Consider the following 23,367-nt stretch of genomic DNA (forward strand, 5'->3'; position numbering starts at 1 on the left):
GATCCTTCTGTGACACTGAACAATACAAATTCATGAGGCCTTTTTCCGGAATGTCATGACGGGAATGTCACCTGAAGCAGGTGCTGGTATTTCCAGAAATACCACAACTAAAAAAGTACACCAGATACTGGAGAATATTGACTATAAAAAGCTATATGCTTTTGCTTTTGTGTCTTTTTTTTTTTTTTCTTGTCTTTTTTTTTTTTCCTTTTTTTTTTTTTTTTTTTTTTTTCTTGGCAAAATTGTCATAAACCATTTCATTTAATCCCTTAGGAACAATTTTCAAAGTGCTTTTTGAATGAAATGATTTACAATAATGTTCACTGTGGATCAACAAAGTTATTGAAATGCTCAAAAAGCATGATGGGGAAAGTGGAGGAAGCTGGGTAGATAGGTCTCACACCAAATCTCATCTTCTTTAACACAGTGAGTATACGTTAAAGAGGAACATGGACACAGCATCATTTAATTATCTTTACACGAAGTTGAAGAGCTGCCAAAGTTAACATGGATATGAAACATTATCTCTGTAAAGGAATATAATGTTTTTTCACAGATGATCCACTGCATCTCGCAATCCAAAGTTCAGAGGTGGTCTGATTAGATGACTGGTCAAAATTAATTGTTGCATTTCCCCCATTTATTGGCTTGGCCCACAGTTGGGTAAAAGGGATTGCCCTTATGCCAAAGATACTGCTGTGTTTAGAATGAACAACTTCTGAAGGAGAAGTAGAAAAAGTTATAGGGGAGAGGGGAATTTAAAGCAAAACAAAACAAAAAAACCACCTTCTCTTCTAGCTGGCAAAATAAAGCATCTTCTTTCTTAAGTAGCAGCTACCACAGACAGCAAGAGTAAACAAAACTAACATACATAAATCCAACAAACACTTCTGACTACTAACAGAGGTGACAGATCAGCAAATCTCTTCTGCATTGAAAATGGTTCAGTTGCTTCAGGGACCTTTTCCCACATTGCCCTAGCCCCTCTTCTACTGCTCTGCAATCTAGTCAAGCCATAAAACCATACACACAATTCCTTTCTTAAATTTAGAAAGGGGGTGTGTGCAGTAGGTTGTAATACACAGACAAGTACACTCTCTTCCCACAAATGCAGGCTTACATTTATCTAGCTACTCTGTATGCTTTTATAAGCATTTAATATCACTGATACATAATCAAATAATAATTACCAAATACACTGCGGGATTCCCTTCTGTAGAACATCGTGGGCACCAAATGTTTTTTTTCATTATTTAGTTTTTTTCACCTAAAAGAGCTTTAAATACACTCTACGTGGGAGTAGATGAAAAAAATAAATCTAAAGATACTAACAAAAATAAAAGGGGTAGGAGAACAAGCCTGACTTTCTGTGCTGATGTCCTCACAGGTTGATATCTCTCACATCTGTTGGAGTGCTGGCCTGGTCCAGTTCCTCAATGGTCTTAGAAGGATTGCTTTGTTGTTGCTGCTGCCGGACTTGCCTAAGATTGCTTACTAGCACCGACTCAATCTGTTCTTGACAAGCTTTAAGGCAGTCCTAGGACATAAAAAGCAAATTGATCTGTTAGTATTATTTTTTTCCATACTGAACTTATGAAGTTTAAAGAGCAGGAAACATGTATCTGCTGTGACAGAAAATAACCTTAAATTCTCAGCGATTAGCACTGTTTACAAACTCCCCTGAATTAAATCATGGTCATCCAACCTTTTGGCTTCCATAGACCACACTGAATGCCGATGAATTATCTTGGGCTGTACATAAAATATATAATAGAGTTATTTATACATAACAAAATGTCTTGTATTATTTTCATGGTTTTTTTTGTGTTTTTTTTTTTTTTAATTAAAACATAAAGAAGAGAGCATAAAGCTAGTACAATATTTGACCTTGTTTTTGTGAAACTAATGCATTATTGTATGGTTCAAGAGAAGCAGTTGCAGTTCTCAAGGTGCTCATCAGAGATTTTTGATGAAATTTTACTCTTCCTTTTCTTCACCTTTCAGAACCGTTGTTCACAAATGTATGTACTGCTATAAAAACCAATGACAAGAATAACGTATGATTGTGAAGTAAGGGATATTTTTCTCTAGTAAGATAGAATCATAGAATCACAGAATGATAAAATGGCCTGGATTGAAAGGGACCTCAAAGATCATCTAGTTTCAACCCCCCTGATGTAGGCACTACAGCACTACTACTACTAGTCCAGGCTGCTGAGAGTGACATCCAGCCTGGCCTTGAATGCCCCCAGGGATGGGACATCCACAAACTCCCTAGGGCTTATAAAAATCTGGTAAAGAGACATGGTCAATTTTTTCCTTGAGCTGAATGCCTGATTGCAACTCTACACATTCCATCTAAAAATTTTCAGGTAATATTTTTAAGTCAATTGAAAATGGAGTTGCAAATATACCAAAATATTGATGAGATTTTTCAGAAATCTTGAAACCTATTCTCAAAACTGCCCCCATGTGGTCAGAGTATCAAAAACACTAATCAAATACATATCACAAAATATTTTGTACTTTTTGTGAGCTTAAGATATTGAAAATTACAACATTTGTCAGCACCACACTGTTGTGGTTTAACTCAGCAGTCAACTAAGCACCACAGAGCTGTTCATTCACTCACTCCTCCCTGAAGTGGGATGAAGGAAAGATTGGAAACAAAACAGAATTTATGAGCTGAGATGGAAAGTATTTAGTAGAACAGAAAACAGAAATAAAACCACAGTGATATTTATGCCTCTATATATCCACAAAGCAACTACTTGCCACCTGACTACCAGCACCCACCTAAGTATACAACTGTTTGCTGACCAACAGCCCGATTCTTAACAGTGTCTCACAAGCCCTTGAGCAACACCCAATGAATTTCCATGCAGCAGTTGCCCTCAGCCAACTCCCCACAGCTTTACAGTCTTCTGCATGCTATCTGGTGTTATGCACTAAACCCTTTCCCATTTCAAGCCAGCCATCCTGGCTTCACTCCATCCCCTGCCATGCCATAATGGTGGCAGCTCTTCCACCCAGCAATCCCAGCCAGACCCAGCCATAGGTGTCTTCCAGTCACTCAGGAACAACCAGAACATCAGTGTTCTCTTAACAATGTCTCAGCTAAAGCCAGGACATACACAAGTATTTTGGATATTCTTCTGCAATTAATGTGTTAGCTTATTATTTTGCAAAGTAACACAAAGCCAAGTTTAATAATTAAATAATAAAACTTACATGTCTGCTTAATAACGAAAAATCCATGTCTTCACAGGTACGCATGCACGTGTAGGTAAGCTGAAATACCGTTACTGGCAATCACAGAATTTTACTCGTCAACCGGCGCAAGCACATGTAATGTGTAATATGCACAGGTTTCAATTCAACTGAGTACACTGAGGTGGGTGCAAGAGGCAGAGTTAGCATTGCATTGCACTCACCCCTCCACAGTACTGTCATCTCCTGCACAGCTCGCAGTAAAGCTACGTGCAACTGACTCATGAAAAATATCTCTAACATAAAGTAATAACCTTAGAAGCTTATGGTTTTGTAGAGCTGCATTACTAGCAGTCCAGGCCTACAAGTTGGACACATCTAGACTGTACAACACTAACTCTACATTTAGTAATTTTTCCAGATCTTAATATTTTACCTGTTATTGCTCATTTGTGTTGTCTTGAGAAAGAACTCAAAGTTCTCCTTGGTGCTCTTGTAAAAAATGAAGAGTGGGGTATATTTACACTCCCCTATGCAAAGTTAAGTGATTTGAGCCGTTTTTCACTAAAAATAAACCGTGTTTTTCTCTTGGCACTACCAACTTGTACTATACCAACACAACACAGACAGAAGCATGTGAGTTTTACACCAACTCAATTCACCACATAAAACTGAAGGGTTTTGAGGTTCCCAAAAACACGTGGTGCCCTATCACTGTATGAGTCATGCATTTGGCACCTCAAGACAAAGGCAAAAGAAAGTTGTATTTACTTGTGAAAATTCAAGCAAGAAAGAATGGTCCAGAACAAAAGAAATATCAAAATTTGAACAGTACAGCTTCCAAAATGCACACTGTGATGTGCGCGGCACAGTCCATCAATTCATGCCATTCTTGCTTTTTCCTTTAAAAAGTCTTCACTGAATAAGCAAGAATGAACCATCTCTGACTTAAGGCTCCAAACAAGAATACTGTACTCTGAACAATGCACTCAAACTTTAACCCCACTGCTCTGTAACTGGGCACTGTGGAGGGAAATAATATATTGTCCACAACAAGGGAACTAACTATACAGCCCCAAATATGCCAGCAGCACCATCCTCTGAGCACATTCCAGAGAAGAAAAGAGATTTCAGCAGCACAGGAAGAAGAGGTATGGGGTACACTCCCCACACCTTTACCTGCAGAATTGGGCTATTTTAACAGCACTAGGAGTAGTCATTGATAACTGTTTCACAGAGAACATTGAAGAAAAGGCAGCTTAAAAAAAAGTTATAAGCAAAAAATGCATAACCAAACCTCTGAGACCACTATATTACTAATTATACAACATAACTTAGCAGAAAGAGCAACACAAATCTGGAAGCCTTATACATTACAACTCCTGCAACCATCATGTGATATGAATGAACAAATAAATAGGAAGGAGTCGTCACACTTAAAACCAGACAGTGACAAAAACCAATACTGTTAAAGTATTACCACATGTTCCACTTTCTTGATAGTATGCTGGATGGTCAAATAATGTAGTTACTGAAAAAAAAAGAGGAATGTGAAAAAAGGTTGACGAACTCTTAGTTATAGAAGAAACAGAAAAATAAAACGCAAGCCACAACTATACTGTGCCTCTAGTATGTAACATGCTGGGACTGAGACACTGTCAATATTGCAATGTGCAGAGAGGTAGGTAGTGAAGCTATAGGGCAGCCATGCAGCGTCCATCATAAACATATGAAAAGATATCAATAAGATGAACTCACTGAAGCACTGGCATGTGTCAGAGCTTGTTCAGGACTGGGTTTCTCCCAAGGACCTCCAAGCAACACAGTTTTAGCTAGTATGAGTTTAACAAGAGTATTCTATCCAGATCCCTTGCAGTTCTGGGCACTGACCTCACACAGGCACATCACACAAGCACAGTGTCAGCCCAGAAACAGAATACAGAATGCAAACACAATTCTGGAGGGCAAGACTCTAACCAGCAACATCTGCTTTCTCCATACAATATCAAGTTATTCAGGTGAGTTTGAAATACTAATGCATGCAATTTGTCATCCTGGTCAGACTTGCAAAAACACACCAAATGCAAAATATCTGCTCCACTGATGGCATCTACACTCATAATGCATGCAATTAGCTTTCGTGTGTCACAAACGTCCATTTTTCTTGGCAAATGGTTAGCAGTCAACAACTGCCAGCTGTAGTATCATGTCCTCTCTTTTTTGTGAAACTGTCTTATAACAACCTTTACTTGAAGATTTATCTGTCAAAGAGCAAATGTGAAAAATGGCTTTTCAAATTAGCCTGGGAAAAATGAGTCGATGGGATGCTGACTGTACTGAAGACAAAAATATTCAGCAATGTGGATCACACCAGCTAAAGCCACCAATGCTCAACTAGAAACAGATGTTTTGAATCTGAGCATCTGGGATACCTGCATGTAATCAGAGCCTACAAGTTTGTTCCCTTGGGAAAAATAATCATAGTGAGTAACATCATGATGAAGCAAAGGATGATGAGTCTAAAGACTGCTGCTACCAAACTACATGCATGTGGACAGGCCAAGCCTTCCCAGTGCTCACATTTGTCTTGAAAGCAGGCAACTGTCTCCACCCTAATAAAGCTCTACAATGAGCAATACTTCTACTAGCAACTTCTTTAAGTTTCAGTCACTAGAGCTAAACTTTTCCATGCTTCACTCTCTGCCTCAGACTGACATTTTTATTGAAGGGGAGAAATCACAACAAAAGAGATGTTTCTAAAATGAAGAATAAGGAAAGCAGCTAATTTTACTAAAATTAGCCAGTTTTTAACCAAAATTTTCAATCATAGTGTTTTTAGGTCCACCACTTCCCTAGCTCAGAATAGCTTACGCAAGGCTTGGTGCTCACCTCTTGCAGCACAAAACCTATGAAGCAGATTCTTCGTGAGCAGACCTACAGCAGGTGTTGTCTTCTCAGCCTATAAGAACATCTAAATTCAAACTGCAGAAAACCAAAGCTTCCTCAAGTGGATGAGAGTCCAGATCCTGGACAGCAGTAGTATGGCAACGCAGTCACAAAAACCTTGATACTCTAACACAGGTGTTAACAAGTTTGGCAAACTCCATTCACAGATTGAACAGATCTATGCTCTGGAGGAAGGCAAAAGTTACGACCCTCCTAATCTGAACAGAACAATTTGCAGCTAAACCACAGGGATGCAATGAATTCCCTACAGGCACCTGTATTTCCACCCTGTGGAATCCAGATTATAGTAAATATCTACTGTAACACTGACAAAGGATCAGAATGCAAATGTAGCACGATGCCAAAGCTAGGAAGGTGGGACAAAGAGATTTTGTTTAAGATCATATGGTGAGCAATGAACACTGAATCCAGGCATCTGGCTGTGGGCTCATCTCACAGAGCACATCAGTTGCTCTTGCTTGTGCCTGTCCTCATCTAAGCACTGGAAGGACTCCTGCATCAGATGTGTTCCATAGATCACACTCTTCCTATTTGTCTCTGGGTTGTACCCTGATTTATGTCACACCTGTTCCTCATCCCAGTGCTCAGATATGATGCTCTTGGAAGATTAGAGGTACTGCACAGGTACAGTAACTGCATTGCCACAGCCAATACATAACCAGTGTCACTGTCACCCAGTGGAAAACTGAGGAGCTGAGAATCATAGAGCACCCAAAACGCCAAATTAATTCAGAGATGTGGGGATTCTTAGTATACTAAGGAAATGACAATTCATTAAAAAAGCAGTACCCAGTAACATTCAAAAACACTGATCTCAATGTGCTTGTCCTTCACTACACTGGCAATTGCCTGGTCATTGCTTCCCTGCTCTGGAGCCAGGACATCAGCTTGTCCCAGTGCCAGCCCTGGGCTGCATGCCCACACGAGTTTCCGCTGCACATTACCTCTGCTCCTCACCAATGCCAGCTGCCCTTCCCAGCATTCCATGTTGCAAAGCTCCTCACATGGCAACCATGTCAGCAGGAGGTTAATAAAAAAAAACAAACAAACATAGTTACCAAACACACACTTTATGTATTTGCTTAATTAGATAAAAATGGAATTTAATTGAGGAAGGGATGCCTAACATCCAACATTCCAGAACTTGCCCAGCGGGCAGGGGTTTGGGCTGCCTGTCTCTGCTTCTACTCACATCTGTGTATGGCTCTCACAAAAGGCAGAGAACCACAGTCTGCTGGACTAGCCCTGGAGAGAAGGGAAGCTTTAAGGGAAGTTTGCTCAGAGCAAGCAGGAAGTCTCAGAAGGGTGAGGACAAGATGGATATCTTTAAAGATGCAATAAAAAGTTAGCACAGTGAATTTTGTGATGAGATACCAGACAGACAAGCAAGATTTTAGCACACCTCACTTCCTCTCATTTTAACAGAAGGCAAGGAGAAAGACTTGCCAGCAGCTACAAGAAAGTGAAGAGAGAAGGAAGACTATCCAGTTTTGTTAAGGTAAGAGCATGTACTTTTATTGAATCGGGTACATGTTTTTCATAGCTGGGTCTTGCTCTTGCCTATTGGGAGCTCAGTGATTTCCTAGCATTGGAATCATTTTTTCTTAATGATGGGAACTGGACAAATCCCTTACCTTTTTCCCAAATACTTTACTGCCAAAAGCTATTGGAAACTAAGATCAAGTAAATTCCCTGCTGCTTGGGTGGGTTTCAAGTCCATCGTAAGCATTTACCTGTTTGGGATGGTAAATAAGAGTACAGAGCTGATGCAGCTACACTGACAAACAGTAGACTGTGTGGCTGAAACAGCCACTTGCTCAAAGAAAATGCTTTTGTGCAGCTCCACTTGATAGTAGGGTCACTCTGTGACCCTGGTTTGGGAGTTACCTTTCTCCAAAAGCAGAGATTCAGTGATAGATATGGCACAACTCAATCCTAGTTGGTGCTGAGGGAACCTCATGGTGAGCCATAGAGAGTCACAGCCTATGGGCTGCCAGTTACAGCTACAAGAAGTCTCCCTGGAGCAGATCTCAAACCTGTCTACATTTAAGTCAATGGCCAAACTGAGCAAGATGAGATCTGTAAAAAGAAAGAGCAGAGCCACCCATTTGTAGGTTTCTACAGCAGACTATACTCCTTATGTTCTTTTTGTTTAAGAATCCCTTCTTCTAAAGCAGTGATGTAAAATTTCAAAGTAACATATCCTTCTGAATTTTATTTTAATGTTTTGTTTTTTTTTAACAAGCATCTGAACTGACTGCTGAACTTAATGAGGCAACTTCCTTACAGCCAGTCTTGGGGAAGAAAGGGTGGTGACACCTGGAACATAAATCCTGAGCACTTAGAGACAATTCTCTGTTTCTAAGTACTCTTACAAGTTATCATTTACACCAAAATTATAAAAAAATTGTAAAAAGTCTTTATTTAGTTCTTGATTTAATTTATGAAGAGGCTGAAGTGTCTTAGTACTTATATACAAAAATGGGTCATTTTGTACATAAAACCAATAAAGCTGTCCAGACTGGAATTGACACAGCTTGCATGGATTTTACCTTATACAGATATCCACAAGCCATTTATTATCATGTGTTAGCTCTGATTTACACCTACATTTTGAATGTGAAAACAGTGCATTACTTAAAGCAAAAAGAACTATGGCAAAATTACAAGCATGGCGCATTGTGTGAAAAAATTCCCATAAAACAGTCGCTAAATGCATGCTTAAAACTCAGCTTTTAACATGAGTGAAACATTCTTTGTAGTTTCAACTGTAAAGCATCCATTCAGGAGCTGAAATTGGCTGAGCAGCTTTAAATAAAAGTGGTCATGCTCCATTTTACAGGCTTTCGAGTCCTACAATCAAAATCTACTAAGAAAAAAAAAGAATAAAACAAAAACCCCAATACCTGATTCTCAAGCAAACCTCAGTCACGCAGCAAAATGAGGTGGAACACACCAGTAGATTTAGACTAGACTCTTCAGCTCTGATGACAACAATACAATCAAGTTGTCCACCCAAGGCTGCACAATCATTAATCCTACCTATGCGTAACCACACTATCAACATACTATGCTGATTTTGTGAGGATCACACACAAGCCCATATAATGCCAGCTCTGCTACGGTACTCAGACTGCATGATGACTTTTCACTGACCACACTATCTGCAGGACAACAGATGAAACCTGGCAAAACACATACCATACAAGCAGCATGTTTAGTTAGTATCTCATCTGGTACAAAAATTGTCAGTGGTTTTTCTGGTAAAATGGAATTTGGCAAAGTTCAGATCTAGTCAATATGAGACATGATAAAAATGCTAGAATTCTTACATGATAAATCCTAAAACCATCTTTGCTGTGCTTTTGAACCACAGCCACTATCTGCAACTACCTTTAAGAATTATGAAATATACCAGCTGAATAGTAATGTTACATGCAATTGGAAAAATAATGTATTTATTCTATCTAATCAGCCCAATGACCATAATGTGATTACAGAAAGTGGTCTATTTTACTACTACTGTTTGTCTCACTGGAACCATCAATACAAGGTGAAGTGATACAGTCCAAACAAAGAAGGAAAAAGCTACCAGGGCAAACAAATCTGGCCTTCCCACAAGACAGCGCTATTAACCCTAGAAGTTTCATCTGTGGATCTGCTGATCGTATACATATTTTTACTAGTAGACTTTCATTTTGCAGGCTCTGGACAGTACTGACAAGAGAAAATTAAAACTTTAAACATCATATATAAAAAAAAAAACAAAACATATATATATATAAAGTGCGCTATTTTCAGCAGATGTTCTTTGAAAGAGCAGTAAAATATACTGAAATAAGGGCTTTAGATTTTACAGTAAAGGGAATAGGGCATTCCTTCAGAATATCATGTGGTTGCTTTTGTTTTTCAGCGTGTCACATGGATCAACTTCTTCATTCTTCTTTATGGTTCAGTAGATTTAACGATGAAAAGTTCAGGTACTTTCCACTCCATAGTTTTATTTTTACTTTAGCATATGCAGAACTGAAAAGCCAATTAATTTCGTTGTTTCTTCTTTTTTTCTTTTGATTATGTTTTGTGAGAGTTCTTTATTCCTGGGTGGTCTTACTAGAACAACTAAAAAGCAGCTGAAGGAATATAAGTGTTTTTCTGTGTCCTGTGATGAGCAACCTCATAGCTGTGATAGAAATGTTGATAGTGAAAATGATTGGTAAGAGCAATCACCAGTAAAACGGCAGAATCGAGTTATTCTTATCAGCAATAATTGAGAATTTCTATTTCCACACATGACAAACTTTAAAGAAAGCAAATGTACTAGGGAAGATCACTCAGAATATCATATACAACTCATTTTCTTGAGCTTTTCAACATACTAATATATGACCTACACTGCTCCCTAGCTTCCAGTTTGAATCTAATGTTTGTAATGCCACAATGAAAATGGTTGCAATTAGTAGGCCATCACGTGAAGAACCCCACTCAACTCAATCCAATCAATAGACTCTTGCTTTGCATTGGTAGTCACTAAATTTTCAGACCTAACTGCTCCAAACTCTAGAACTGTCTCATCACAACCCATACAACCTGTTCACATATTCTCCCTAGCTTTATTGAAATAAACAGGTGCAAAGCTATCAAAGATAGAAAATCTTGCAAGACCATGGACAGTATGACTGACAAAAAGACAGGAGCAGGGGGCAAGAGGGCTCGATAGGTACAAAAAGCCACAATAACACCCAGTTCTGCTCAGCATGAAGCCACCTGTGTCAGCAACCATCACAGCTTTTCTCAGACTTGCTTCTCGCTGTCTCCAGCAGGCAGGAAGGTTTGCCTTGCAGAAGTAAGCTCTTATGACGAACTTGGATCTGGTCTTCTCCACAGTGACTTTGTGTGTCATGATTTTCTAATTCCCCTTTTGCATCACAGTTTCAACTTTACCCTGGCAAGCCTCCCAATGTTTTAATTATTTTTATCCATAATTAAATTTAGGAAAACACTTGGGGGCATGGAAACTGGTTCAAACCTCACAGCCAGATAGCTTTTGCCCATCCAAAAATGGCATTCACTTGGTAATACCAGTGTTCAGAAAAAACATGTTATAGCAGTATTTAAGAAATAAAAAAAGATTGCAACACTACTGTTTACCGAGATTTCACACTAATTATGTTAAATTTAAATAATGCATAACCTTTAACATGATCTTAGCTTTACCACAAAGTCTAAGATTAAGGCTGGCACCAGCGTAAACTCAATAAGCAGCACTGACTGGTAAGAAACTACAAAGCTGTACCTCAGAACCCTACCAGGGAAGTATGGACATCAGGCTGTCAAAAGCACAGCTGGGCTACTCCAGTGAAAACACAACTGCAGTTGGCAGGGTTCAGCAGACCTGTCATTGCTACTGCAGTCCAAGTCACAACAAGGCTAGGCTAATGGCAAAGGAGATTCACTCAGTCCTTTGTGATGAGAAGGATGAGGGCAAACACTCTTGGAGCAGGTCATTTCTGAAGGATTTTTCTAAACCCAGACTGCAGTCCTTCTCAACCAACAGCAGATGAACAACAGGGCTATTATTTAATGTACATAAAATATGTACACAGGTGATTAAGAAAACCACTCTAGCCAGTATTTCTTTATGTTCCCACATTTCCTAGCAACATTTAGAAGCCTGGATCTAAAACCCTGGATGCTTTGCCATGTGCTGAAATTCCCAAAGCTGAGAACCCTGTAAAATTCTTCTGGCTTCACTGCATTAAAGCGTAGTTGGCTTTCCACATATAGATTAACAACCTTCTCAAATAACTGTTAACATTCCTGATGCCCACTTAAATATCTCTTCCTTAAAACTAATTGTACAAAGGAAACTGGAAAAGGACTTCCTTTTTTTAGGTTCAAGACTTGGAGAAGAAGCTTGAGATACTTTAAATGACATTACTGTTCAACTGTTGCATAATGATTGCTTGGATTACTTGAAAACAGCAGTGAGACATGCATTGAAGAGCTGGAATCTACAGTAATTCCAGCGTGGAATCTGTCATCTACACTCCCAGATACAGAAGAGGGCTGGATTCCTCTGCTTCATTGTTGACATAAACAAGGATTCCTTCTCCAACCCAGGCTATCATTTGCAAAACACTGATCATCAGCACACCACTATACTTCCAAGGAGCCTGAAAAGCAGCTGTGGGAATATTATGCACATTTACTGAATGTATTGTATCCCACAGTTCTCACATTTACTGGATACAGTTTAAAACAAAAAATATTTACCTTGTTAAATTTTTGCTACTGTGACAAATAACATCAATTACAAATAAGCTTGACTGCCTTCCATCTGCAAAGTACAAAAAAGAAATTAATTTACAGTTCCAAAGAACATCTCATACAGATTAGGTAAGACAAGTAGCATGAAGCATGGGAAAGTTGGCACATTTTTCTTGCAGATTTTTCAGTCTTTTCAGCACTCAGAGCAGTAGACTTTGTAGATTTGGTTCCACTGTTTGCTTAAACAGTTTGTTGGCTTCCTGTTACTCGTGTGGGTATTTCTCAGAGCATACAGGGAAGAACTGGAAAAAGTGACAATAAAGCCAAAAGACTATCAGGGTGATTCAGGGGGCAGATGCCATGCTTTAAATTATACTCCCTGCTTAATATGGTTTGAGATCTCAAGTTGCTGATTTCTCTCCAACAAGAATAATCTGAAACTGCTAAACAAAAGCTGTGGATTTACATTACTTTGCCATACTAAATGCTGTGATTACTTATGAAGATATTGGGTTTTCTGAAGTAGCCTATCTGTCTGCCTTACACTAAGCCGCTTCAGGGCAGGAGGCCTGGAGGGGATCTCTGCTGGCTGCTATCAGCATCCCTTGTCAGCTCAAGCAGGTCGCACATCTGCAGCAGCATGGGTCAGGGCAAGGCTCCAACCAGATGACTGCAGTCTATCACCAGCCCCTGAGCTCTGACAGCTATGTTTGTGATGTGGAGCTCATTACTTGGGGGCCTCACTTCCTCTGTGCGCTGGCTGGCTCTCACAGCACTGCACTCTCCTCTGCATTTATGAATGGATTTGACGGAACTCGGCTATTAGCCTACAGTGTAACTGCATCACCCCATTGTTACTACACACGCACAGCACTCACTGGGGAACAAAAAGCTGAATGAACTAGAGCAGCTGCCAACTCAGGCAAAGACAACTTAGGAAACTATCTCATTCTTCCTTTCTTTGGAGGCTATTTTGTCTGTTGTTTCCTTGCATACAAAATGTGGTCTGCAACAAATAAAGCTGGATAAGATACAAGTCCTGATACTCGGTTCCAAAACCACAGGCCCTAAACACTACAAACAGGAGAATAAATGGTGTATGTGCTTTAGGGACAATGCTCAAATGATGTCTGTTCAAGGACAGTTTTCCATGATTTTATACTGCAGCTCAACAGGAAACGAATTCTCGAATGTGGTGGTACTAAATACCATTTTTGTACGGCAATTTGCAAGGATCTTTATGAAGGGACTTTTCAAACCTTAAGGAAAAAAAAACCCCAGCACCAACATACGCAGTGCATGTAAGCACAGATATTTTAAATGCCATTTATTACAGACCCAGTTTTCAAAACAGCCCGAATCCACATTTTCAGCAGTTCGCAGACAGTTGTTCTTGACACAACATTAAGAAAACTTTAGTTTCTTTTTTCATTCTACCACAGGCCCTCAAACATGTCTTGGATTTACAAATACTCTCAGAACATACCAGTCCCATGTGGGAATAGACTTTTTTAAAAGAAACTTGTGCCTGCATATAAGCCCACACATGGTCTACCTGAAAATCCTCTCCCTATTCCTGATGCAGGGGAGACGAACTCCTGCCATTTGACCACAGTCCTGAAAGCTGTGCACTATAGAATATGCTCCTTACGCAGATATAAACTTCATCATTACACAGAATGAACCAGGCCAGCTCTTCAGGATGCAACCAATCAGTTTATATCACAAGCAACTACTAACTGGTTTAATTTGAGACTTAACCTTGCCAGTATTCATTAATGATTTAAGTTTGAGAGCGTTTTAGTACGTGATCATTTCTCTGTTTCAGTGCTCTTAGAAGAAAAAAAAAAAAAAGTTGGAAAGTATCTCCGGATATCATTTAATTCAACCTTTTGCTCAGAGTAGAGTTATCTTTAAAGCATAGTTACATGCCTAATTTACATAAAATTTACCATCTAGAATTCTGCTCCAAGGTGCTCTGTAATAGAGAAGACCTTTACTTATCCAGCACCACAATACTTTCTTAAACTCCTCAGAGTCCTCTATACTTCTCCTCCATTAGGAGATCTGGGGAACAAGAGAACATACAGTTTTCCAGACTCAAGGGAAATGCAAGCAATAATTGGGTCAAATATGTTTGACAGGCACATGATTAATAAGAATGATCCCAGGCACAAAGAGGCAATTTCCAGACACACAGCTAGCAAGTTGACACGCTTAACTGATGGCAGCTCTTCTAGGAGGTGGAGAGAGAGTCTCAACCAAGGCAGATCTGTGACAAAGCACAACACTGAACTCAAGTTCTTAAGATGCCGGACTTACAACCTACCCATTCCGTTATCCCTCCTCACATCCCATAATTCTGCACCACAGGAATACTTGTATCCTCTTCTAAAGCATCTGGCTCCACTGGGAACAGGATACTGTGTACACTGGAGTCCTTGTCTGGGATACTATGAAAATTCCTTGTTTATTTTTCCACTGCAGTGACCCACCAAATGATGCACAGGGGGAGTCCATGCAGTTCCTGTGAGAAGTTTGTTAACTATTTGCCTACTAGCCTCTTGATTCCTCTTCAAGAAATTGCAAAGGAAATGATCCCACTCTGGCAGCAAAACAGCTCAGACTGTACAATCCCTACCTTGCAAAAACGGCATAATGCTGAGCTAGACTAGCTCTTATCAACCCTCTGGGACAATAATTATCAGAAAAGGCCACTCAAATATACCAAGTAGAACATATTTACACTACCCATAAGGCTGCTGAGTGCCCTGAAGTTTCTCCGAGAGTTGCTCTCTATTATTTGGGTAGATGGAAAGAGTAATGAAACCAAGATTTGCAAGGGATAGTTGTCATTGCCTTTTTAGACTATGATTCAACCTTCATCAAATGGCCAAGGACAGCTATTTATCAAAAACCACTGTTATCACTAAAATGATACTGATGATGCCTTGTACCACTTTACCTAAAGCACAGAGTACTGCTTTGGATTCACACACACAAAAACGACAATGTGTTTTTGAAAGAAACACTCATGCTAGTTGTTTGCTTATCCAGCAGCAGGGTTCTAAAATAAATGGCGTTTATTAATAACATCTAAGTCTTAATGAAACCTCCAACATATTACAGCATTTAACACAAAACTCCACTCTTAGCCACACCACTGTCCACCTAAAATAACTCCACTGATTTCAGCTTTTCTGTTCATTCTACTATTTCCTAGAAAACAGCACCCTCAAACTATCTTCAAAAAATAGCAGTTTAGAAATTTTCACTGCAGTTTACAACAGGATTTCATTATCATTCTCCTTCATATCATATGCTTACAACTTCAAAGCTCAATTTTTTCATGCTTTACCTCAGTGTCTTTTTTTTTTTTTTTTTTTTGAAAGCTCATGAAAATGTTCCAGTTTCTAAACTTATCAATCTCTCCACCTCCTATCAAGGCTATCAAGAGGCCAGAGGGGTCAAGAGCATTTCCCCCTGCAGAACTGTGAACTCTGTAAATTACCTTGCTTTGGCACGCTGTGATGCTCTTACAGTCTCCAAGCTCTAGACTGTTGGTATTCCCCAACCCACCTTTTGAAAACAATATCATTCACACAGCAACGATGAATTAATTGTGTCACTGCAAGAGCAGCTTTCAGGCATCAGAAATTAGGAAATCAGAGAACTGAAGCTTTTCATTCCATTTTAATTAAATCCCAGAATAAAGTATATTACAATAGTCTTTACATTAAGACAGCCTTAAGCTAACTCTTACACAATCCAAACAGCACATTTTTTCCAACATTTTACAAATGATGCAGCTGTTACTACCTATCATTAAGAGTGCCTGATAACTCTTTGAGATTCTGTTTTCAGCTGCTTTTCCCTGCCTCTAAAGCTTTAACAGATGGAATGAAATTTTTCAGTTCTGGCTCCTAATTCTGAAACAGAAGTCATGGGGAACACATCTACCAAGTTATTTCTGCCATGTCTAAATATTTGGCTAATGAAAAATATGCTATTTTGCACAAGTTAACAATTATGGCTCCTTTCAGCTGAGCTGAAACTTTGAATCTTTCAAGAGACAGACTGAATTATGGACTATGAATCACAACCAGCTCTCCAATGACCATGACAATCTACCAAACTTGGCCACATGTAACTGCCTTGAAAAATTACAGCTTCTCTAAGATCTCTAAAGATTTAAATGTTTGAACAGCTAAATTATCTATGTGCTCTGACTTAAGTAAGAAGCTCCTTAGTAGTCTGTGCTGCTGTGGGCTATGATCAGATGCAAAGTGAAGAAAGCTTCTCTCTACTCAGTGCCAACAGATTCTTGGAGAGGATGTGACTAAACAAAGAATTCTTAGGATTTTGCATTTGGAAGAGCGATTTTATTTTTTCCTCTTTCAAAGACATATAAGCTCAGCCAAATTTGGGAAGTTTTTAACCAGGACAGAGCAAAAAGCACCTTTTTGACAAAAACATCAACAAGATTTCAAAGAAAAGGCATGATAAGTTTTTCAACGTGAAAAATAACATCTGCTTTTTTCTGACCACTTAGAAGCTACTAAGCTCTTCTGACAGGTATTGCTTTTCAAACTGAATCAAAGAGGTTTAAATATTCAGAATGAGAAAAAGTTGTCCAACCTGCAAGTTGTTTCAAAAAGGCCTTACATTAAGAAGCACTGGGACGCCAGGGAAAGCTTCAAATATCTCCTATAAGAACATGAACTTTAAATGCATACCTATAAATATCAAATGAACAAAACCCAAAAAAACCTCCTAAAACAGACAGGAAAAAAAAAAAAGAAAGCCATATATTCCTTCTCTGACATGGTCTTGCACAATATGCCTGCAATGTTCTCTGAAAGTCAATTAACAAGGAACACAGAAGAAAGAAAAACCCAAGAGAAAGACATGCTGCCATGACTTCTCATTTGCCCCTAAAAGCCTTCAAAAACAACCCAAATATGCAAACAAAGCACAGGAAGAACGAGGTTCTGAAACAGCTGGGATCTTGATTCAAGTACAGCCTCACAGGTCGAACAGCAAGCCACCTGACAGTAATCAGAAAAAAAACACAAGAGGAGATGCAGTAGGTAAGCCTGTAGTTTTAATCACCACCAAAAGAAGCAACTATGTAAGTGAATGCATCTAGTCTTGCTTGAATATATAAATGTTATACAAAAATAGTCCCATGCAGCATAAACTGTAATAACCTAGTCTGAAAGTGAGCAAGGAACAGATTACCACAGCAAAAGCTATGTCAGAAAGCGATGATCAGATGCTGACAAAATTGAAAGGTGAGGGGAAATGGTGATGATGGGAAATGCCCTTCCCTCACTATGGAGGAATCCAAGTAAATACAAGTGTTTTGCAAGATTCCAGTTACGTAGCCCTCATGCCTCATGTGGTGAGCCTGCTTACCCTCACCTAAGAGGTAAGATGAGTACGATCAGCAGCATGTTGTCACTGAAAGCCAGACCTGTCCACAGTGAAAATGAAGGAGGAAAAAGATCCACGTGGCTGCACGAGAAAACTGAAGACCTATCCTGAACAAATCCCTGACATCTCCAGAAAGACAGAACTTAATGGCCTATCAAAACCCACTAAATACAACAGAGAGAAACACAGCAGGGCTACCCTAGCATCCTCCATCTGACAAAGCAAAAATAGTTTCAGAAATTTATCTGGAGCTCATGGGTATGGAACATGATCTAGTGATGGAAAAAGTGCATCTTTAAAGTTCTCTGACTCAGACAGTACTGACTATTCTTAAAAACCAAGCAACTCCTCATCACCAACCTCAAAATAACAACAGATGGTCTCTCCCTCATATTTAAATTAGATGAGTCCCAGTATGAGGTTTGAAACAGAGGGACATAAATGGTTGTGGGGCATACATCAGTAAAAACGAGCATGAAAACAAGAAGCAGTCAAGGAGTCAACTTCACCTGTCTTTTCCATTTAACAAGCAAAGTCAGAACAGTTTCACCCTTTCCAATACTCCATAACATTTTGACTGCTGGTAGTTCCACAAGCTCTTAACGGATAGCAGCAACTGTCTTCCTTATTATCAAGATATTCACAAATATGACTAAAAGTAGCACCCAAATTAACAAGATCTTCATCTTTCATAAATCTCAGTCTTCCTTTAGCCAATTTTCTGATGTCCATTCACATCTGTCCACTTGATATGTCCTGCCTGACATTTGCTGGATGATGCACCTAAAACTTACCATGTTACATCCAATCAAACATCCAAGTAGAAAATTACAGTCAGTCATCAACTGCCAGTTTTAATAACTCATAATTCTTGTTTTTCTAAACATATTAAGTAAGCTTTATATATCTTCTTGCTCTAAATGGAACAACTGTACAAATGAATGCTATGCATTACTTGTATCAGGCCACGAAGTCTGAACTGTTATATAGGATTCTTCTTGCTTCTGCTGTTTATTGCAATGTACCATCACTGTTCCTCCGTGCCTATAAAAATGGCACAAAAAGGCAAATCACCTATGTGAAATTTTCACTTGAAATGAGCACATGTTTAATTTCTAAAGCTACATGATTTATGTTACACACATTCAGAACTGGTTATGTTCCTCTTTCTTTGCAAAACTCACTTCCAACCAAAAGAAATGGGAAGACTTGGAAATGCACTTTAAAATTATGCTCAACTCACCTAAGGAAAGAAAAAAAGAAGAAACTGAAGTTCTTCCCTTTTGGTTAAGCTAGATTATTCCTTTTTAGCCAAAATTAGAACATGTGGTTTTTTTTTTGTTTGTTTTTGTTTTTGTTTTTTTTTTTTTAAAAACAACAACCAAACGACTTTCTCTTCATAATGCTATTATGTATCTAATAATTGCACGGAATACCTACTCCACAGGCTGCAAGAGGATTTATGGTGAACACAAGTTAAGAATAACACTGGTAACTGGTAATTTTACAGGAAGTAAAATCTGTGGCCTGCCTTCCACTAAATCACGCTCATTTTCTTTCAAGTGTATTTCAGCATGGCAAAACTTGTCAGCTTATCAAGAGATTAAACTCCTGGTTCCCACAGACCAAGCACAATGAATTTGCAGTAGCACAGACCCAACCTCCAGTGGCCCAACACACCAACACAGCAGCATAAATGGAGAGTCATACCCCCTACTTAAGGTGATCTGAGCACTCCTATCAGTCCTCTCATGCTTAGTCTACCATGCAGACCTGCCTGGTTTGCATTTTCCATACATACTCTCTAAATCAGGCACTACTGAACCACTATCAAATTCACCTCCCTATTAATAAAAGAATTTTCTGACAACCTGAAGTGTTAATTTCTCAAAAAGAGTGCTTAATGAGGTTAGAGACAGAAAACCAGACAGCCTGGGTTGCACCCAACTCCCGCTTTGCTGGTGCTGGAGAATTAGCTCAGTATTCACCTCCTTTATGCCTAGGATTTATAGAAGGTATCTCAGTGAGGGTCAGAACAGCAGTTTCAAGATGGGAAGCACAGGCCTGCTGTTCCTGTGCACATTCTAGTTTACCTTAAGCTATGAGAGATGCTGTCTGCTATCACACATCAGCGCCCTCGGGCACTGAAAGCAATTTATCCCCTATAACAAGCCTTAGCATCAGTCATGGTTGATGGAGTGAGCCAAAGTATATGGACAAGCTGAGGCAAAGCAGGCTCTACTCACAAAGCTGCTGAACAAAACATGGACGAGAAGTGATTCCCGTGAGGCCAAGGAGCTTTGGACATCCAGACATCTTCCACCATGGTGTCCACTTGCACTACAACTTCCCTCTGCCCTTGCTCCACTGAGCTCCCAGGATCAGGCCCAGTTTGATGAAAAGCTCAGTTTTTTCACAGGGTTCTCAGAAGTGAAACAAGAACAGGAATCCATGACACTCACCGCATCTGTGCTTGTAATCTTGGCCAGAAAGTCTGTTAGGCTGTCACCAGAGAGCGATCTGTCCCCATCATCAAGCTGAAGGCCACAGATGGCTGCTCCCACACTTCCAGTTGCTATCATTGATGGTGGGTACATGGCAAAGTTAAAATCTGTAAGAACAGATCTGGGAATTAGTCCAAGCCCAGACCAGAAAAAAGCTGCAAAACAGAGGCATCAACATAAAAGCCACACCCAAGAGTAAAAATGTAGAAAAACTCTTGGGTCTGACTGAGCTCATTAGTCACGCTACTCATCACAAGTAGTCAAAGGAGATGTAACAGATCTGCAAATTAAGATGGAAATGCAGTTTAGTCTTTTATTCTCATTGATGCATAAAGAAAATCTGGAAAATTTTCAATAGTCTTAGTTAGGGAAAAAAAAAAAAAAAAAAAAGGAAAGAGGAGAAAGGCTTTCTGTAATCAACATCAGAAATTTGGCTCTCAGTCACATTACAGCCCCATGTATAACCAGAAAACTAACTGGAATAAGGTATCAAAAAAACCCAATGAACTAAGACTTTTAGTCCCGTCACATTCAAAGACTTGATTAACTCAAGCATTAAAAGAACTGTTTGGGAAAGAGATTTTAATTAACAATTCATCTATGTTGAATATCTTTGCAATTAGGAAATGAGAATAATTAGAGCTATGACATCAAAAAAAAAAAACAAACAAAAAACTAATGCCATAATTGTTTCTTAAAAAAATAATAATAGTAATGACAAGTCAAGAAGCAGTTCAAAACTTCTCACCTATCTGTGAAAATTAGGAGATAAGAGTCCTCAATTTAATTTTCATTTGTGACCTTATGTTTCATACTGTTGTAGGCACTGGCTTACCTGTATTTCTTTAGCCTAACATGATTCTGATTTTTCCTAGATTACAAATATCTTCCTAACATAAAACTTGGTTTGCAAGTTGTTTTAATCAACAATAGCTCATTAATAAACCCTTTTCTACCAATTTTCAGTTGGAGAAGAAAGAAATCCAAGAAAAGAAATCCTCATACAGACTTACCTGCTTCATGTAGCCACTAGAAGGCAACTACTTGCAGGTCACAAATGCACACAACTGACTCCTGTCCTTCCACCAGCAAAAACTGAGCTTTTGACCCTTACTTGTCAGTACTGGACATAGCCTGGTGAGAGCTGATCTCACCATGCATTCCCAGAACATGCTATTCTCAGTGCCTCTGCCCACTACAATTCTTACTGGGCCATACTCCTAGAATACGCAACAAATACAGTGGGATCTTAAGCAGAATTCACTATTTCTTCTGACAAGACATCCTGCTTGAAAACAGATGCTCAAAACAGCCTTTGTTTTTAAGACACTCTGCCTCTTTTCTTTCTCATTCACTTACTGGAGGACCTAGGTCTTCAATTTGATGACTGTTGCAGCAGACTGGGCAACTAGTGGCTCTGTGGAGGTAATGGTTACAAGGTATGCCAGGGAAGACTGAGGTTGGATGTTCAGGAAAAAAACCACACAACATTCTCAGAAAGGGTAGTGAGGTATTGGAACAGGCTGCCCAGGGAGGTGGTAGAGTCACCATCTTTGGAATTTTTCAAGGAAAGGGTAGGTGCAACACCAACTACATGATTTAGTGGTATGGTGGTGATAGGCTGATGGTTGGATGATTTAAGTGGTCTTTCCAACCTTAATGATTCTATGATCATGGCCTTTCAGTACTAACAGAGAGCTTATAACAGGAGAAAGACCAACTTCTTTACACAGGAGGCTAGTAAGAGAACAAAGGGAAACAGTTTTAAACTAAAATGGGAGATTTAGATTAGATGTTGGGAAAGGTGGTGAGGCACTAGAACAGGCTGCTCAGAGAAGCTGTGGATGCCCCTGGCCAGAGGTATCCAAGGCCAGGTTGTATGGGGCCCTGAGAAGACTGACCTAGCGGCTGATAATCCTGTCCACAGCAGAGTAGAGTGGAACTAGATGATCTTTGAGGTCCCTCCCAAGACAAGCCATTCTGTGATTCATTCAGCCCCAGGAGAAAGTATAAAATGCTCATAAAATTGAAAAATATTCAAACAATGTTTATGGGTCCCAAAAACCTGTTCCCACAGAGTGACTCATGAGTGAATCCACTGATTTATATAGAAAGGAATGAATTAAAGAAGGATATATCTCCATAGATCTGCTTCCACTCTAGTACGTGCTTGGGTTTATAATCCCTCGACTGAGAGCAACGAGTTCAGGCTCTTCAATAAATTTCAAATCCAGACACAGCAAGTTTTCATGGGAGCTGATGGCATTACTGACTGTTAACACAGGTAACAATGTAGGCTGCAACACAATATCTGCTTAAGTACCTGTGAGAGTACTGACCTCTACCTAGCAAACTTCTTAGTTCATCAGCATGAACAAGTCCATGCTTTACCAAGGAGGTAAAGCTCAAGCCACATGTTCAGTGTTCCCTTTGAACTTCCTTGGTTCCCAGAAACTTATGTCAGGATCTCAGGATTACGTGAATATTGGTTTTCTTGTGGTGGATTTTATACCTACAAGTTATGCACTCCCCAAACCCATCTTCCTAGGAAGCCAAATAAAAGAGCCACAGTGCCCCTGCCAACAAGCACTGCTGTAGGTCGGCTTCCACGTGGGGTCACATGAGAACATTTCTATGCCCAGTAACCTTGTTAGTTCCCTTAATGTCATTCATAATGCAAATGAGACAGCAAGCAAATGGCCAGAGGCCCAGATTGACTAAAGCTCAGCATCCAGAAGTCTTACATCGCCTCTAGCTCTAAACTAACTTCCCTCCATAACAAGCACCATAAACTTGGCTATCAAAGCTACACATGCCCATTCTTTGTTGTACAACAGGCAGCGATTTGTATCACTCGCTCCTATTTTTAGCATACTAATTAACTAATGCAACTGGTGAGGCAAGTGTCTCCAAATGGAGAGTGTGGCACCATTGTCTGAAGTCATCACCTCATCTTACGCCATTGAAAATCATGACAGTGACC

At 39.5% G+C, this 23,367-nt stretch overlaps 1 protein-coding gene across 5 annotated transcripts in view; it reads right to left on the reverse strand.

Moving 5' to 3' along the window:
• Window positions 1-235: 235 nt before the first annotated feature.
• Window positions 236-23,367, reverse strand: part of CCND2 (cyclin D2) — a 35,160-nt gene continuing 12,028 nt past the window's right edge. For 2 of the 5 annotated variants that reach the window (XM_072345209.1, XM_072345216.1), the window contains 2 exons: window positions 20,343-20,491; window positions 236-1,537 (listed from right to left, as the gene is read on the reverse strand). In XM_072345209.1, the coding sequence (XP_072201310.1) occupies window positions 1,382-1,537; window positions 20,343-20,491 (305 nt within the window). In that variant the 3' untranslated portion in view covers window positions 236-1,381. Of the gene's footprint in view, window positions 1,538-17,360; window positions 17,493-18,776; window positions 18,925-20,342; window positions 20,492-23,367 lie in introns of those variants that run through there. The other 3 variants (XR_011904817.1, XR_011904818.1, XM_072345228.1) reach the window with 3 other exon arrangements.

Source organism: Excalfactoria chinensis, chromosome 1 (genome assembly GCF_039878825.1).
Source record: "Excalfactoria chinensis isolate bCotChi1 chromosome 1, bCotChi1.hap2, whole genome shotgun sequence".
NCBI classification, from domain to species: domain Eukaryota; kingdom Metazoa; phylum Chordata; class Aves; order Galliformes; family Phasianidae; genus Excalfactoria; species Excalfactoria chinensis.